Here is a 19,999-nt window from a genome sequence, read left to right on the forward strand (position 1 = left end):
GATTTGAATTTGTTTGCAGATTACATTACTGTGGTATTCTAAAATTTAGTTAAATTGTGTCTAAACCATATACAATTGCTTTGAAAAAGCATTTTCTTTATTTTCAAGAAGGTATCTGGGACTGTCCCATATAACACTATGTGAAAGTGTAGTCTTTTGTTTTGGAGTCTGTTGAAGGAATTAAAAAGGTTTACAAATGTAATTTTTTTAATTTATTTTTTTATATATAGCCAGGCTGTATTTTTTATGTTTTTGTTTTTAGATGAAGCTACAACACTTTTTCGTGCTACGACCCTGGCAAGCACACTTATGGAACAGTATATGAAAGCTACTGCCACCCCCTTTGTTCACCATGCTCTCAAAGACACCATCTTGAAAATAATGGAAAGCAAACAGTCTTGTGAGGTAAGTTGCATTTTCATACTCCCCAAACACACACACACACTAAAACGTAAATTAAAATTGATTTTAAAAATACCAGTCTCAATTTAAAAAAATTCAAAGACCTACAAGATGAGCTTCTCAAGCACATATATTGCTTAGCTGGTGCCATGCATGTTCCAGTGATGGTCGTTAAGAGGAGGACACCAACATTACTACTGTATATATTGGAACTGTCATTGGAATGTCAGTTCTGCAAATAAAATTCAGCTTCATGTAATGCTTGTTGTTTTTTCATCAGAAATTGAATAGAAAAATGCCTTTAACTGAAGTAGCTCTTGTATACCAAAACAACAATTATTATATACAGGTTATCTAAACTTTGTGTATATTGTGTGTTGCATGCTGTTGTAGACAAGTTAATACTAACACAAAGTAAATCATTCTCATTACAGTTAAATCCTTCCAAACTTGAGAAAAATGACGATGTGAACATTAACTTAGCGTTCCTTTTGAACATCCTTTCGGAGCTGGTTGAAAAAATATTCATGGCTGCAGAGATACTTCCACCGTAAGTTATTAACTCTGAATGGCAAAATGTCAGAATGGCAATCGTTACGATTATAGGGTGCTATCAAAAACATTCAGGTGAATTCAGTACAGTTGTGATCAAACTCTTTGTTCCTGTCTTCTTAAATATTACAGGACCTTGAGATTCATGTATGGGTGTTTACAGAAATCTGTCCAACAGAAGTGGCCAAAAAATACAACAATGAGAACCAGAGTTGTCAGGTAGGTTTTGATTAATTAAACAAAACACAATTTAACCATATGAGCTTGGCCTCCAGATTTTTTTTTTTTTTTTTTTTGTGTAAAGAAAACTTCCATTCCTAATTTATCATTTTTAACAGATCAGTCTACAGTGGTACAAGTAATAAGAATCAGGCGAACAAGGCATTGATTGTTGTAGTGTTTTCATAAACTGGATAAATGTACTTGGTAAATGAACTTGCCAATTCTGTCACAAGGGGCCGGTTTTTCAACTTTTAATCTGGTTTCAGGAAACTAGCTTTTATTAACAATTGTGTCTTTTGCAGTGGCTTTGTTTTCCTGCGACTGATCTGCCCTGCAATCCTTAATCCAAGGATGTTTAACATAATTGCAGGTGGGTTTCTTATTTATTGTAAGAGATTTTTATCTTTCTTGTAAGAACAAAAACAGTAAAAGTGGAAAATACAATTAAAATACAGCTTTTTTTTTTCTTTTAATTATTGGCCACCTTGAGTTTGAACTACTTTAAAGTTTGAGTTGCGTACTGCTGAGTCAGATACATTTCTTTGGGTCATGTTTTTACTGAAGAACGCAGAACTTCCACTTGCAGTATAAGGTGAACCATGTATTATATATTCACTTAATTAGTGCTGCATATTAATAATGAATATTATTAAACTGTTCATTCAGGTTTCTTAGCCTTCTGACATCTGATTTTATTCTGACAATAAGCTTGTTGACGTTTATAAATAGTTTGGGTTTTAGTGGATCATCTATGTAAGCTGTTAAAGCAAGAATTGTGGCATGTATAAGAGACACATTGCACTTTTTACCTTCATATTGTGTATTTAAACACTGCTTTATTAATTTCACAGCAATTAAGACAAATGTGCTGTATTTTTCAGGTTAAAATGCAATTGTTTGCAAATGCTTCTTTCTTCACTTCCCCTCCAGCAGATCCTCCTTCCTCCACAGCTGCAAGAACACTCACCCTGATAGCAAAGTCTGTACAGAACTTGGCAAACTTGGTGGAGTTTGGAGCCAAGGTAAGCAATATGTTACAATGTAAGCAGCATCTGCTTTAGTGCATTGTTTTAAGCTCTCAATACATACATTTTCTTTATTATTATTATTATTATTGTTATTATTTATTTTATTATTTTTTTTTTTAACAGGAGCCTTACATGGAAGGAGTGAATCCATTCATTAAGAACAACAAGCAACGGATGATTATGTTCTTGGATGAATTGGGGGTTAGTATGGTTTGAATAGAATCTACCTCCTCTGTCAGTATTGCAGAATATTTCCTAATAGTCATTTGCTTGGAAATTACAGATCCTGCATGGTTGTGTGTGTGCTGGCGCCATCTACTGTATGAGATGCTATATTTCAATTTACTGTTCAAACAGGTCCCAGTAATGGGTTTCTGGATTTTCAATTTTCAGTACTAACAAAAAAGACATTACATTGTTTTACTTGCTATTATTCTTTCATAATAAAGACAACATCAAAATGTTTGACACAAAAAATCCTGAAATAAACACTAACTGCCCCCAAATTTGGAGAATTTAAGTAAACTTAGAAAATACCTTTGTTTGCAGTTTGTTTGTATCCAATGTAATCCATAGTTGTGTACATGCTTGTACAACCTACTCTACTAAGACCATTGTCTAAATATTTTGGCCAGTCGATGTACATTATTACAGGAGATAACTTATGTCATTAGAAACAATTGTTATTACCGAGTCTTCTGTGCAAAATGATATAGTTAGTATCTCTGATTTTCAGTTTTAACCAATAAGATAAAACACCTCCCGATTCAAAAATAAATAAATAAATGAAATCGGCTTATAGCCGGTAAACACAGGAAATGGATACTCCATTCACGTTGACTTCACCGCTTTTCTATTTAAAAAATAAATAAATTACCTTTCCATGTAGCTGGACAATGTCCCTCCTTCCTGACTCGTGTCTATCATTGATTCATTCTGAATACTTTAAACCCGCCCCAACTACAGAGGGGCATCAAATTCCTACATTTCTATTAGAGGCTCCGCTGGCGAGATTTAAAATGCGATTACAATTACAGTAGCAGGCTTGTTTGCTGGATTTTAAGCTATATTACAGTTAGACAGTGAGAATTTAAAACAGAACTGCAAATTGTGGTGAAATTTAAAAAAATGTCTAGACACACAAAAACCCCAGAAGAATGTGCCTGTGACCATAAGGATTTTGTTGTGGAAGACAGCCAAGGAAAGAAGGTACAACTAATTGTGCAAGTACTGTCGAGTTACTACCATTGTGGCAGAAAAAAATGGCCAGACATTCTGGAAAGTAACCGAAAATAATAAATGAAACAGTATATGAAAGTGGAAGCTCAGACAAAAATACATAACTCAAAAATAGCTACAAAAAAGCACCGAAATACATATATACATATATACATATACATATATACATATATACATATATACATATACGTATTATGGATGTATGGGGTGCCATGTGTTTAAAAAAAAAAAAAAAAAGTTAATATTTTAACAAATGAGCTCTGCCTGCTTTGTGCTTTCACGCGATTTGATTGGCTATTGTAATGCTAAAGAAGGAATATGTAGATTTCATCATTAAAAGGCCAGTTAAATTGTGTGAAAACACAAAACGGACGGAGTACATTTGAATATTAACTTCAGATTTAGCTGGCCAGTTATATTTAGTTAAATGTTAAATCTTGTTAAGAGATTTAAGATATAGTTAAATATTTAGTTAAATGTAAACTTGTAATTAGATTATATCTGAATGCACACATTTAAATGTTTTTTTTTTTTCAAAACAGTTAAATCTGGGGGAAAAAAAAGCAAGATTTAAGTTAAATCTGAGCCATTTGAAAAAAAGGCATAATACCACAGTAGTGATGTCAAAAAGTGATAATTCCTGTAGAGGAAAATATACTTGAACTTTGACCCATTTGACTCTTCAAGACCATCACTTTCAATTCAAACACAAAATGTCTCGTTTTTAATCACTCGACAAGACCCACAGTACGGAAATGTTCATAAATGATCAAAAAAATGAGAATACGTAAAAAAAAAAAAATGTAAAGCTGATACATTCGTATCTCAGAAACTGAAGAGGAACAGGAAATTAAAACAAGGTAAAAGCAATCATCCAAATAAAGCTGAAACACTAATGGATAATGACATACAATGTCTGTACAGCACTGAAACACTACGTTTAAAAATAAAAAAAAAAAATTAAAATTAAAAAATAATAATAAAAAAAATATTGTACTGCTGAACCCTGTGGTGTTTAATACTAGCATCACAGGGGTATCCATGTATTATAAAACATAATAGATGGGCCTCTTCAGGAGTTAATGGAAAACAATTCCATCTCTGATTTCTATGACCTCCAGTCTCGTAATGTATGACATCACAGAAACCCTAGATGTAATTATTTTCCAGTAATTCACTGAAGCCCATCTATTATATAAAATTGCAAGGACTGTTTCCAGAATAAGCTATACTTAAGTGTGTATAAAAATCAAAAAAAATTATTTTATTACAGAATGTCCCTGACCTTCCAGACACTACAGAGCACTTTAGAACTGACTTGTCACGGGATCTTGCTGTCTTGCACGAGATCTGTGTGTCACATTCAGATGAACTTCGGACTCATAGCAATGAGCGTGGAGCGCAACAGGTGAGGCTCGCTGGAGACGCACAAATAATGGCAACAGCATTATTGGACACTGTGTGTAATATGTAGTATTTGTAAATGTTTTTTACATGGATGTCTGTCTGACAGGGTGAGAAGTTGCGCACCACATGAATATCTAGTCGTTACTGCTGATATACATTGGTCAAGGACTTTTGTTTTTTTTAGAAACATTAAACTTGCATATGGTGTGCTAACTCACTCTGTATTTAGAGTTATATTCAGTAAAGATAAACTTGGATGGCGTTACAGTTAATATGATTTCATACTTTTTTGTTCAAAAGTGACGTTAATGACCTGGTTGTTTTACAGAATTAAACATCTCTGTTGTATGAAAAAACAAATTAAACATTTAAGTGTATAGGGTTTCTAATTGGTCTGGGCATTGCAATGGGCTTTTGCATATTGCTTTTTGTACAATCTCAGCTCCATTCGTTTTTACATTTATTTCAGCATGTCTTGAAGAAACTCTTGGCAATCACAGAACTTCTTCAGCAGAAACAGAATCATTATTCGATGTCCAACAGCGTCAGGTAGTAGCCTTGACCCTGGAGTTCCGCGTGGGGCCCAGCATGCTCCACCGCCATCACCTGGTGACCCACCCTGCTCTTAAAATAGCACACCTTTGACACATGCCCAGTGCAGTGTGAACTATGCAATTAAAAACAACAAATTATGACTGGTTGTTTTACACAACTGACTTTGTAAGCTAGAGGTGCAAGAAGTTACTTGCACTTTTTTCCACTTTCCAATATATGAACAGTCACAGATCTCTGAGCCTTGGGTACATCATTCACCTTTTTCACAAACTAACTATGTTTCCAACATAAGTTGCCAAAGTGTCTTTGTCTGCTCAACACAAGGAATTAAATGCCAGTCAACTGACTTGAAGAAGAAACAATGACCTTGTTTATAACTGAAGTATGGGATGTAATGCTTTTTATACTGTAATTTGTGACTGACTTTTATGGTTATTTCCATATATATATATATATATATATATATATATATATATATATATATATATATATATATATATATATATATATATATATATCTGTCTGTATGTATATCTGTATTTAGTATTTTTATTTGGGTTTTGCAGTTTAGACAGGACTGATTATTTGCTAAAAGTGGTTATTTTATATCTGAAAATACATTCTCTTGCTGGAATCATGAGTAAAAAAGATATTGAGACAAGTCAGTAATTGTGCCACTAATTTTGTTTGGTTGAGTCTTCCAACATCTTAAAGCCAGACAAGTCACATAATCCAAAAAAGAAAAAAAGATTTAAAAAAAAAAAAAAAAAGATGTAAAATGTTTACAGCTGTAAAACGATTTAAATAGTAAAGTTGTATCAGAAATGCATGCACTTATTAAACCATTTTGTAAATTAGTGTTGACTTTTTTATTATTTTATTTCTATTTTTTTTGGTGGATGACACTTGCCAGTAATTGAGACTTTTACTGCAATTAAATATACATTGGGTGGATTTATACAGATTTTAAACCCTTCCCCATGGTCTGAATATGAAACAAAACACAAAAGTAGCGTCATTTATGAAAATCTGGCACCTATTTTAGTTCTGTCTTACATGTGCTAATTCATTAGATAAGTGTCAGCTCATCAACTGGAAGTATAAAACCTTTCTTGGATCATTCACCTAGAGTTCTGGCATGAAGTCCTACGGTTGGATTCACTTAAGTCTACCATTCATACGTACTGTATGAGCCTCCATCCTGTTCAGCATGTTTGTTTTTTAGCCTTAGGTTAAGAAAAGCTCTCTTTATCCAGGGAGGGTGAATGTCCCTTTCTTCACATAGCCTTTTCTTCCTTTTTTTTTTTTTTTTTTTTAAATTAAGTACAAAAATATGTATTGATTTGAACACAACCTTGTGACCTACCATATATTGGAATAATCATTACAACTGTTTTTTTTACTGTATTTAAAACATTGCTTATCTTACTACTCAAAGGAACAGTTTGGGACATTGTGTGTAATGCTGTCAATTTAAAAAAAAAAAAAATATTCAAGCAGTTCTTGTAGTGATTAACAAATTAACACATGTCCTCCTCTATGGAGAGTTTGAGCTGAAACTATCAATTGTTTCAGTATTAAACTGTTCTGAATTATATGGTACATGGTAATATTTCAAATTGATCTCAAAATTGTAAATGTCATGTTTTCCCTCAGCTGTGTTTTGTTTAGTCAAAAGGACAGTAACCTAGGCTTTACAAAAAACATGTCCTTTTATTTGCATAACGTACAAATCTGATAATGTGAACATTCACCTAAACAGGGATTGCAGTCAGATTCTCAAAGAAATTTGCCATATAAATGCTGTTAGGATTTCCTGATCCGATTGTGTGGGATGATCAAATTCTGGAGAAATCTAATCACTTGATGCTATATGTATACACCTTATTTTACAGTTGATCTTTGTCATTTTTACTTTGAATTCAGTGAAGCCTATGAAGTGCTTGATTTATGGAAGTTCATGCTTTTCTCTCCCATTGCACATTACATGTGTTGAGTGTAAAACTCAGGTGGAAGTCCCTGTTCCAGTAAAGCAGCGTGTAAACTTTAAACAGTGTTGTGGTTTAATCTGACTATAAACGAAAATAAAGTCCAGAAAAATACAGAAATTGTATGTTGTCCTAAACACCTTAGCACATTTTTAACCCATCATCAAACCCAGAACACACTTGCTTTTCTGCTGCTGGAAAGCAATACAATTGTAATTTGTAATGATTTGTATTAAGTTTCCCTCCTTCACTAACCTTTAGTATGCAGTGTGGAATCAATGATTTGTACCAAGCATTTACCCAGATATCCAGAATTGTAAACTTGGTTGCTTTTCTAGAAGGAGAATCCACCCCTTTTCAAAACGTCATCAACAAGCACATAAAAGCTGTTATTCTTTCTTGTCGTTTCGGCCTCCATCCTCCCTAGCCACCACCTCGCAGCATGCCTCGTCTCAGGGGAAGGTGGCCCATAGCCACTTCCTATCTGTGGCACTGCTGTGCATGTAACTGTTCATGTATTTCCAGCCGGCATCGGGCACCCACGGACGAGACCTCTGCCCAAATTTATCTTTCACGTGGGCCCTGAGTGCCCGCCACAGTCATCGGGCCATGAGCGTCCCCCACAGTTCATCAATCATCTGCAGTTGCAATCATCATTCATTCATTGTCATTTATTCATAGCAGACTCTCTGCTGAACAGCCTACTTTTTGTAATATACCAGAAAGCAAAACAACTGCATAACCATGCTGAAGAACTGATTAATTTCACCAGTACAGGCTCTGTCCAGTTTAGACACCTGTACATTGCTAACACACAGCACCTGAATGGGGAACCCTGCAGTAGAGTAGATTAATCAACCCAACACAATATAAAATTCTTGCTATTAGACCAGGATCCGACCCAGCCCTGAAAAAATGCTTTTCCCTTCCCCATTTTAGTCTACGCACTGACTAGATATAGTGTTAAATAGTTGTCTGCCCCCCCCCTTTTGTAAAAGATACAAAGATAAATACATTATCTGAAAATCAAATGAACTGAAGTATGATCTCGTAAATGTGTGATTGTAATTACAAACTTAACACAAGACCAAATGGAATTATGATGTAAAATTTGTGTTTTGCAAAACTTGTTTTCCTTCTTTGTCAACAGCAACAAATGATTCCCACACCGCAGACTTGCATTTTTCTGTGAGCTTTTGTTAATGGAATTCATTTTTCTTTCAAATTCTTATAAACAAATCCATTACTCCAACTTAAGAATGATCTAAAAGAAAGGATATGGGTCACATGTCTGCTGCTGTGCTCTGCAATCCATGTCATGTGCTACCGGGGGAAGCCAATCCACACAACAGGAATTAAAAACAATGATTTTTAGTACCAAAGAGAGCCTCTTTAATAGTAATGGACAGTTTGTGTTTAACTGAGTAAACAAAATCGGACCCAACCAGAGTGTTGCGTAACAATTTTGCACCCGAAAACCTGTAGACCCGTGAAGACCTCTACCCTGCAGTACATATATGCGATCATATTAAAAGATGAACAACTTTAACTTATTTATTTATTATAAAAAAAATAGTGACATCTGAAAACAGAAGAGTAGGATACTTCTTCTGAGGACCCATTTAGCACACAACTACAGAATACACATTCCTAAACGGAACTGTCAGCAAAATTATATATTTGACAAAATACTGCAATACTCTTGCAGGAGTAAAAAGTCATTTGATCATAACACATGAAGTCTCATGACTGAATATAGCAATGGTTTGCTTTCATCATCTTTGCTTTATAAAAGCAGCAACTGATCCAGGCCCACAGATGCAGGTGACATAACAACACATAAACACTAATGCTGTTCAAGTTATTTTCACTCATTGGAATTAGTTTAAACAGATTATGCTGCATCCATTAAAGGGAATTCATGTCATCATCTGTCCACACTTCCTAAGAAAAAAAAGAAAGCAAACAGTTATAACTATGCAAATCCATGTATTCTCACTTTGTATACCAACCACATTGTATTTTAACCTATAAACAAACAAAAAAGCACTACCTTACCAGGGCCCCTTATTCCAATGAATACTTTTCTTTTTAATATATTTTGTTGTTTATTAACTAACCGGTCGACCAAATAAATAATTTAACTAATAACAAACACCATACCCACTGATTTGGAATAGCCCATGAGTTTTCACTGGATATTACTGTGCACAATGTTAGATAACAGTTGATCAAACTTCTGATTAAGCACTAAGTTAGTAATTACACTGATCCATAACATAGCAAGCTATACAATTTGAATGGCACTCACTCAGTTATGGGCTTTGATTGGGATTTTCATAAAAAAATATTCTGTTTTTTATTTTGATGCAATTGAAGTGTTTTGTTTTTTTTTTCTTCTTTCTCTCCCACCCAAGATATTGCACGACAGCCCACTCCACACAAAAAAAAAACCTACAATGTTATGATTATCACTTGCATACAGAAATAATCTACACTGGATGCCTTGTCACTGTGGAGCTTGTTACACACCCACAGTAAAAACACAATGAAGGCCATGATCATAAAAAAAATAAATAAATAATAACACTATGAAACACAATTTTTTGTTCCTGGGTAGTAAGTGTTATTTCCTAATTGCTTATGCCTCAAAAGTACAGAAAATAGCTATTATTCCCCACAGACTTTGCTTTTGTGACCAGGACAGTGATATTTAAAAATATCACTATTTCCAATGGGAAAACGGGCAAATGTGTCTTTTCGTTCACATAAAGTCAGAAAAAAACAACATACGAATCCAAATTAACATGTATTTATACTAAAGTAATACAAAAATGACTACAAAAGATTTAGAAGTGAGTAGTTTTTCGAGATTTACGATTATACTATAAATTTAAAAAATCAAAACACCACCTCTTCCATCTTGGATTTTTTGGTGACATGCTCATCATCTTCAAATCCTTTCCTCCTCTTTTTGAAACAAAAGCGGTGTTCAATAGCAAAGCAATGTATTGTTACCAAATTAACTAGTTGTTTTCCCCATTATGATGGGGGTATGTGTCTAGGCTGCTGAGTTTGGAACAGTTCTCAGCTCATGTACAATGTAATGCCTTGTCTACAGCCAACCAGCAACGTCAAGTATAAGCTTCAGATTTCTTTCCCCATTACTAAATGTGTAGCCTTTCCTGAAACATTTAAACAATACAGAACACTTTAGTAACCAGAAAATAGAAAGCAATATAAAGTTTACCTATACATTTTGTTTTTTTTTCAGATTGGAGTGCACAATTATGTCAGTCCCAACTGCTCTCCAAGTCATGTGACCTCTTAACAACAAGAAACAGAGAGAGGAAAGAAACACTGAAATTATTAACTATAAATATTTCATTGGGCTGCCAGAGGAACACCACTTCTAAAGACAGTTTGTCAAAGGTGTTATCTGTACTAGTCAATATCTGCATCTGTGTACACTGTGTGTGCATATCACTGGTCCTACAAAGAGTTAGCCCCAATGTTATTCACTTGTTAAACTGTATGCCATGAAGATTTTGTAACAAAAGAATGTGTATATTCACAACAGTGGAAACAGCAGGTTAAGGGTGAAAATACTACTGAAAATATTAGAAATACATCTTTTTTATACAGTAGATAAGTTGAGAAAAGTGAATGTGTAACTCAGAAAATGAAATGAAGTTCGCTTGTGATGCATGTTCAGCACCACAGACAGTAGTCTAGACAAGCACACAGCTAGGCAGATTTATGAATAACAATGGACTTTATATACTTTTCTACTTGGACTTGAATAGACATTTGAGGTCTAATATATAAGGTATGTCTGCATATAACAGTACATCTCATAAACAGCATCAATACGTTATCTCAAAAATCTTAGTTAAAACAACAACAAAAAAAAACGATTTTCTAAAGTATATGACCCTTGGTTATATATATATATATATATAAAAAAAAAAAAAAAAAAAAAGAATGCTTTTTTTCTTCTGCTTACTGCTGGATCAAATGCTTGTTTCTTCCTCAGCATTTGTAGCAGGTACTCCTCTAAAACACAAAACTTTGGAGTATCCCTCAATGTGTTGCATCTGCACGCATGTGAATTTGTGCCCAGTTCATGCTTATGGAGAACTACTGCAAATTGTAAATAATTAAGTTGCAGCAGTGCGTAATGAACAGAACAGTTTTTTGTTCTATTTTATATGCCGAGTAATGGAATAATGCTAGAGTTTGTAAGTAATACAGTAAGACAATAGCAGTTTTAAAATGGAGATGCTGACTTGGCAGCAAATACTGTCACACTTCATAACACACTATATAGCCATTTTCTTTATTACAGCATGACACTGAAAATGTGTTTGTTATAGATCATGATTTCACTGAGCTGCTTCTGAAAGGAGCTACTGTATTTAAATCGGTGATATTTCTTTTTTTTTTTTTACTATGCTGAACTGTTTTCTTTTGGACTATATCAGTACATTAATGTTTTCTAGTAGTAAAATGCTTAAATAGATATTGTAAAAGAACAATGTACAGTTGCAATGTGGTACACCAGGGGGTGTAGCATTCTATGTACTGTGGCACTGGAAAGCTTTAGCCACTGTTAACAGTAATCTTAGCCCGTCATGTTGGCTGAAACTGAAGTCAGGTTAAAAGGTTAATATATACTAGAATATTATTTCAAAACATACAAGCAATGATGTTTTACACCTTTCTATGTTTTTAAACCACTCCTGGAAAACATGTGCTTGATGAAAATGTATCTGTGAATAAATATTTTTAGAAGTTTAACAGGGAATTTGTTTTTTGCATATGCAGTACAAATTTTCCTATCTCAATGTACACCTGTTACAATTACTTTAAATGTTTTGGTCTGTGGTCTGATTGGTTAATATGGAATGAGGATACCACCTTTGGCAAAAAGGATGGATTTGTTCTTAATGTTACCCGCGAGTCATTTCCAGTGAAGACACATGTATGGTTATCAATGGACAGCGCATGGAACTCACTTATTTGTCTGGCAGACGTAATGGCTATTAAAAATGCCACCTTCAATGAAACAGGGCGCAGTTCTGCTGACGCCATGGCTCAAATGGGGGACCCATAAGGGCCCGCAGTACCAGTTCTAGATCCCACTTGGGGACGATACTTTTCATGGGAGGACGAAGCCTCCAAGCCCCTTTAAGAAATTGCACTGCCAGGAAATGTGCCCCAGGGGACACAGTCAATTTTGTCATGACACACTGATATTGCTGCCAGGTACGGGGTCTAGGCAAGGGGAAAGGGGAACGAGACTGTGGGGACTGGGGCTGCCTGGTGGTAGGCGGCAGCCTGCCCTGAGATTTTAATAGGGTCTCCAGCATGGTTTGTTGGGCCCTTACAGTCTCTGCCAGCTCCGCAAAGTGCCGCTTGGCCGAGCTTGGGTGCCTTCGAGGCGACTGCGATGGCGATTGTCAGCGCGGGGAAGGGGAGCGGTGCCTGCGTGGCAACCACCTGTCCCCTGGGGAAGGGGAGCGATGCCTGCGCAGCAACCGTCTGTCCCCTGGTAAGCGTCCCCTCGCCTACCCTGAGAGGTGCCTGCACCTCTGTACCGGTGGTGGGGAAGGGGAGAGTGATCCAGTTGTGCGGGAGAGTTCCCTGGTCACTGTAGCAGGGGCAGTCCTTGGACCACCGATCTCACTCTCCCCTGGCTTGAGGAGAGAGAGAGACTCTGCTAGGGATAGGGCTGCTCTCCGTCGCTTTGTTCTCCTCGAAACTTCCGACATGGAGAGCAGTCCAGCTCACCTGCCAGTGCTTTGGCCACGTGTTCTGGCCCTAGGCACCTGGAGTGGGATCGATGTTCATCCTGCCTGGGCAGCTTAGCTGAGCACCGGTCACACTGGTGGAAGCCAGCGGAGGACCCAGTCGACTGTACCAACATGGTTTGCAGGTGACGCTGCTGCGCCTGATAAAGCCGCCTGTAGACGCTCTCAAAACGATTCACCTGTGCCGAATCAGGCACTGTCAGTGCAGAGTTCAGCATCGAGGCGAGTGCTTTCGTTCCAAGTTCGGCATCGACACGGGCACAATCGCGGCCAAGAGATCGGTGCCGAGTCAATCGACGCTGGGGTTGGTGCCGATGGGTAGCACGGTCAGTGCCGGGCTGTAGACAGCTCTGAAGAGGTTCTCCGGTGCCGAATCAATCAGTGCCGGGAACAGCACCAAGAAAAGCGCTGTCGATGCCGAAACAGTCGGTGCCGAGCGGACCTGTTCCAAGGTCGGTGCCTATGGTAGGCACGGTCGGGGTCGAGCTGTAGGCGGTGCCAAAGATGTTTACACCGGTGCCGAGTCAATCGGGACCGGGTAGGCACTGTTTCTTCAACCTCGCGTTCGGCGGGAAAAACCGCGGCCGATGCCGGGGTATGCAGCCGATTCAATCGCTGTGGTCGCCGAGGGCAAGCGCAGCCGTGCTAGGGAAACCCGAGGATTGAAAAGGGGCGCTAGGCCAAAGCTGTTTTTTTTTTTTTTTTTTTTTTTTTTGGTCGCTGTGAATATAGCGAGAGCCAATTTACCAATGCTTGAGAGCGTGATTTATCGTGGATTGTATTTTTAAATCTATTTGGATAAACCAAACAAATCAGCCAAATTCGGTACGCAACAGCAAAGCTATCTACGACCTCTCAGTGGTATGAGAGAGAAAATGGCGATGTGTTACTATCAGGATGTCCCTCTTCAACAGGAGGTGGAAGGGACTTCCCCCTCACAACAGGGCCCTGATAGGCAGCTTTTGTATATATGCTCAGTGATTGACGGTCAGAGAGGCTCTTTCATATTCGGTAATACACATACACTATATATACCTGACTTGGTGTCAGTTTAACTCTTTGAGGGATCCCTGTTTGTACACTATAACAAAATGAAGCCTACCTTTCCATTGTAAGCCCTGCTCTAGATGCACCATTTAAAATAGCCGTCAGTGCTATTTGCGACGGTGGAAAAAGACGACAAGTATCTGTTATGGTTGCTCGGTTTAGAAACTCATCCGCTGCTTTCCTCAAGACCTCGGGGTTCTCCAGCGCTGGGTACCTCGTCTGGAAAGAAATGTTGCAATCAACACCTTCCCTGGTTAATCATGAATTGCATTTACACAGGCTTTCATCAGTGGTTCTGAATTACCCCAGATATGAATGTCCCCTTGAGCCAGGAATAACCTACTGGACTCAACTTATCACATTCAAATCTGAAATCAAAATAATGCTACGAAAGAGTGGTCTGCAATAAAACACAGACTAGTATCTACTGCTAATATTAAGCACTGGGAGATCTCCAAGTGTGTAAATCAAAAATGTTTTATTTTTTATTTTTTAATAGTTATCATAGATAAAGAAGATTCAAAACAGTGGGCTGCAGTACCTTCAAGTCAATAAGAAAGCCTTCAAATGGTCTGTAAGGATTATGGATAACGAGATGGAAATTCAGTTGCTGAACAAGAAGCAATTCATACTCCAGGATCTGCTCCAGTGCTTTGTCTTGGCCTGTGGGACTTTCTCCGAGATTCCCAACAAACTGTGTGCTCGAGACATGAACTCATCTACTTTACAGGCCAAAAAAGTGCAGGTCAGCCTGCAAATAGCATGTATTAAAAAACATTAGAAAACACAAGATTTACAGATTTAATGCAAACATCAACAACCGAACAACATGCACCTCAAGGACCTATAGGTTAATTCATGCAGCTTCCAGTTTAAGTGTTACTGAATAATCCGGCAGACAACACTTGCTGTGTTAGACGTTAATACATTCTCTGTTAAATGCCTTGGTCTACCAGTAATCACCAAGGTAGTTTTGTTGAAAAGTTGTCTGATTTTAAGATGATTCAAGCTGAAGTTAGGCAGACCTACAGTCTGAGTTTAAGACTGTGGCAGTGTAATATGCATCCTTAGGGCCACATCTGGAATACTGGCCAACTGAAGGTGTAGTCAAGGTGTAGGAACTCGAAATTAAAAACCAATTTGGGAAAGCAGTTCTGAACCTCATCTGCCCAACCAATCAGGGTGTCTCCAACACTATTAGTTCTACCTAGAGCTTCTAACACATTTACATATTTTTGAAAACTCTCCTCTGGAACCGGTTCCATACTGAAGGTATTCAAGAATTCAATAAAAAAAATCAGAATGTGAAGCAAAAGAAAAAACAAAGCTACTCACATTATTGTCCTAGGATGGTATTCCATCACCGAGTTATTCAGGTAAAATCTCCGAAAATACATACATGCTGTACCCTAGTGACACAGAAAGATAGAAACAAAAGGTTGTTAAACTGTACAGAATATCTATGTATATCTACTCTTTGTGAATAGTGTTTCACATCTTTTTTAAAGAACACATTTGCAGGGTTTGTTTTTTAGACCAGTTTTACTAAGTTTTCACTCCACTGCATATTGCTAGCTATGAAAAATGAATATCTTATCCTAACAGGAGTAACATATTCCCATTATTTGGGAATTTTAAAGGGGTGAAGAGATGCCACAGGAGGCAATGGAGATTTGCAGAACTTGGAAAAGGAGCTGGGCTTTCAACACAGTCCAAAGCACTTAACCTGGTCATACAACAATATATTGAAATTCAACTGCCCAGACTTACTAAGAAGATCATAAAAATGTAAGACAAAAAACTGTTGATGAACTATTACTATCTTTAGCATACTATTAAGTTTTGGTACCAATAACTCTATATAAGCTCTACTGAGGTTGGTAGCTCATACACTGATATGATTCTTTCTCTAAGTATTATTGTCAGTTTTTGGCATTACTGGCTTAAAAATGGCACAAACGTCCAGCAGTCTCTTTTCATAGTGCTTAAAGATGACCTTCTCCTCAAGGGGTTCCAGAAACAAAGACTCGTTCACTGCGGCCTGTAGGAACCACACAGGACAACATAGCCTGTTTGTAAATAATTCAACATGAATTGATTGCAGTCGGGTCCTGTGAGGAGTGATGGGATTCAAAAAAACTAAACAAAAATACACACAATTCTGAGAATGGTCATGTTTAAGTCAAATGAAAGGCTCAAGCAGACTGAAAGAACAAAACTATCAAAGGCTACACATAATCTTGTATTAATAATATATTTACAACAGAAACAGAGGTAGGACACTATGACTACAGCGCTATTATTTCTGAAAAAATCCACTGACCCTGTCCTTTTTTACTTTGACACAGGTTTACAAAAGTGCTGCACCACAGAGTCGGGGTCAATTCTATTTCCAATCCCAGTTCCCTTTTAAACAATTCCAATTTCTATTCTGTTTTATGGCAGAGTCTTTACTGAGGTTCATGCTATAGGCTTTATCAGGTTACCCGACAAGTTCATTAAGTTGTATACAGTATTTGTTTGCTCAATAAAGCCTTTGTTGTAAAATGATTGGAATATAAATTTGAACTGACTAAAAGGGAACTGGGATTAGAAATGGGATTGGAATTGAAAAAATAGAATTGACCCCAACTGTAATATTTTGGATGTCAAACAATGTAATTGTTAATGGATGGTTAAATGCAATTATTTGTTTCCCTGAAGATTCTCTCGTAGCACAAAAGAGATGTCAAGGTGCTGTGCCAATATGTTATCCCTACCACTATGTACTGTTAATAGGAGTGTTATGGTTACCCCTATTCACTTAGTAATGCAACCAGCAGTACAGCGTCAGTGTAATATAAAGTCAAAACAAAGAATGGCTGATGAAACACATACTGTACGAGTCTTGCCTGCAAACCAACTACACTTATTAAAAGAAGGACCCTAAAAGTCCTTCTTTTAATAAGTGTAGTTGGTTTGCAGGCAAGACGAGGTTAAAATACTTTGAACCAGCAGGATTCGATACTATGATCTTAAACGCTGAAAGATATGGCTTTGTTGATTGAGCTACGTGGATTGCTTGACTTGCTGGTGAGATTTCAGTTTATCAGTAACGTTCTGGTGGTGTGTATATCTCTTTATACCGCATTTGTAATTGATAGTGGCAAAACAAACTGTACAGTGTAAACAGATTACTGTTTTGAGAATCTTCAAAGTGTTGTGAAATTCCTAAGAATTATGATATTTGTTCTGAGGTTGTGCAATAACATTTAACGAGATTACAGAAGATAAGGAAGTGTATATCTGTCTCAGTAAGACAACAAATCTTCAATTTGTCATTGGAATGTGATGCATTTTGACTCCTGGAAGAATGATAATCTAATCTAACCAATCTGCCATTGACCTACGCACTCCAAGAGTTGCACACTTGGAACACCCATTTCCAAAATCCAGAAAAGAATAATGTAATGAGGAGGACATCAACAACCTGGTTCTGCAGTGCACCAATTTGAAATCAGGAGAAAAATAAAATGTATTAAGTAGGTTTAACCAAGCATGAAAAACAGCAAACCTGCTAATCTGGAAACGACAGCAAGTAAATTGGGGGATAGTTACGGTAAACTAATAAATTTGGCTTCAATAGACGTTTAAAAAAAAATGAACCACTGTTAGCCAGAAAAGTTTTAAAAAGCTCCCTACTCCATCGTTTTTCTATCAGCAGTACATGATTGCATACATTTCACTGTACAGCCTTTAAACTGAATAGAACACAGCTTGTACCACATTAATGTACTTCTTGTATTTTCCAAAAAATAAAATAAAAACTTGTTTTCATAATACACAATAATCACCAGTTCAGAATGGTGCTTATTTTAAAAGAAAGCTAGATTGCCTGTAGAGTGGCCATCAGGTTTAATCTTAAGATACATATTTAGTGAAAAAAAAAAATACCAACAGAGTAAATTGGACCTCTATTTCTTTTGACAGTCATGAATAACATTCACTGCTGTGATCTGAAAAAGATCTGGCTACTGGAAAGCAATGAATACCCTTATCTCAGTTTTACCTCCAGTGTCTACTAACTTTGTATACTGCAGCACAGCTCAGTGCTCAAAATCCACTGCCGAGGGAACTTTTTAAACTGCGGTTTCAACACTGGCAAGAACAGTTTACTTGGCTTCAAGCAGCAGCTAGCATATATCCACAGCACTGTATGGTACATTAACTCATATTGCTACATTCTGTGCTCCCATCCCCTACTCCAGCTGAACAATAAACAATGTATGCGCCACATGTGCATTACTGCCTAAAACCAACTTGAGACATTATTGTGTGATAATACATTCTGACACATACATTATTATTATTACCATCATAAAAGTATAATACCTTTCCACTTCCTAAGCCTTTGGCGCGAAACTTCTGATTAGCTTGAAACCTCAGTGTTTCAATGTGGTCTTCTTTTGGGAAAGTCCAGAATTTCTTTTGTGAGCTGCTGTGATACATCTCCCCGTAATCTTGAAAAGAAAAATAAACAAACAGCTTATTAGACTACTGCGTTGTTCCCTTGTGCACCCAAGAGTGTTGTCAGAAGTCTTCTAAAAGAAGGCAACCAGTTTTACTTTCACATCAATTCAGGTCCACAATGTAGCAGTTCTACAAGGGGCAAAACCACTTTCTTTTCATGTGCCAGTACTTTAAAGCTATGAGAAAGTTGTACTGACTGAGTGGTATTACAAATATTTTAAAGCTATCTCAACATGACTGTTTTATATTTGGCTGGCAATGTAACATGAACCTGTTCATTCTGTATTCCCTTTAAGTTAGTTTATTTATTACCATACCAGCACAAAACCCAGTGCTGATGCCCTCTCTGGTTTTCAGAAGCACTATAAAAGGGGTGGCCCTGGTCCTGGACAATCGCAGGACCTTCTGGGTTTTGTTCCGCCTGAGTTCTCAATCACTTAATTGAACCAATGATTTTCTTAATTGGTAAACCCTAAAAACATGTCCACATCTCAGTCATGATGGTTTAAAGATACCCAGATCAGGGTTGGCCGCACATTTGCACTTGCGCTATTGTTTTACAAGACAAACTAGTTCTACGTTTTAAGGCTGCCTTCAGCTGATTTAAGGTACAGAAAGATTTCCAATACTCGGTGGCCTTATATCAAAGTCAACGGAACAAAATACTATTCTTCTACTGTAGATTTCAAGCTTGATTCAATAAATGTAAAACTAAGCAAAGGAAGTAAAACGACTGCATATCGTTCACAAATGAATCACGAGTGTGGTTATCTCCCACTGGGGTTATACGAGTGAAAGCGGACGTACAACCATTACACTAAGACAAAACAAAAAACAAAAACTTCACTGCAAAACAAAACTTCACAGCAAGCGACGTTTGCCTCTAAGGACCCTACGCTGCCGACACTAACTGAGACAATTTCACACTGAAAAACAGTTTAAAACTCTTCAGGCAGTATCGGAAGACAGTTACGGGGTCCTTTCAAATGTATTCTCAAACAAAACTTTATTGATCCACGACTCTATACAAAGCGAGATTCGCTTATTTTGTGAGCTGTGGTGTATCACAGATACGGGAGGATACATCATAATTCACATTTGAGTTAGTGACGCTATTATTAACATAAACAAAGCAGGTTATAAAAAGGCTTGCTATGTTAGTGTATATACATTATATTTTTAGAGAGAGAGAGAGAGAGCTGTAGCATGTTAACCCATTAAATGCCATCCGCATTTG

The 19,999-nt window shown here is 37.0% G+C and overlaps 1 protein-coding gene and 1 pseudogene across 3 annotated transcripts in view; one reads left to right on the top strand and one right to left on the bottom strand.

Annotated features, from left to right (window-relative positions):
* LOC121312929 (ras GTPase-activating protein 1-like) overlaps positions 1–5,840 on the top strand; it is a 64,122-nt gene extending 58,282 nt beyond the window's left edge. For 2 of the 3 annotated variants that reach the window (XM_041244882.1, XM_041244862.1), the window contains exons 18-25: positions 263–405; positions 837–952; positions 1,087–1,173; positions 1,479–1,546; positions 2,107–2,198; positions 2,328–2,405; positions 4,717–4,851; positions 5,320–5,840. In XM_041244882.1, coding sequence (XP_041100816.1) covers positions 263–405; positions 837–952; positions 1,087–1,173; positions 1,479–1,546; positions 2,107–2,198; positions 2,328–2,405; positions 4,717–4,851; positions 5,320–5,403 — 803 coding nt within the window. In that variant the 3' untranslated portion in view covers positions 5,404–5,840. The remainder of the gene's footprint in view (positions 1–262; positions 406–836; positions 953–1,086; positions 1,174–1,478; positions 1,547–2,106; positions 2,199–2,327; positions 2,406–4,716; positions 4,852–5,319) is intronic. The other variant, XM_041244871.1, reaches the window with a different exon arrangement.
* Positions 5,841–8,604: 2,764 nt separating this feature from the next.
* LOC121312936 lies at positions 8,605–19,701 on the bottom strand (annotated as a pseudogene).
* Between the last annotated feature and the right edge of the window lie 298 nt (positions 19,702–19,999).

This window comes from Polyodon spathula, chromosome 1 (assembly GCF_017654505.1).
Source record: "Polyodon spathula isolate WHYD16114869_AA chromosome 1, ASM1765450v1, whole genome shotgun sequence".
In the NCBI taxonomy this organism is placed as follows: Eukaryota; Metazoa; Chordata; class Actinopteri; order Acipenseriformes; family Polyodontidae; genus Polyodon; species Polyodon spathula.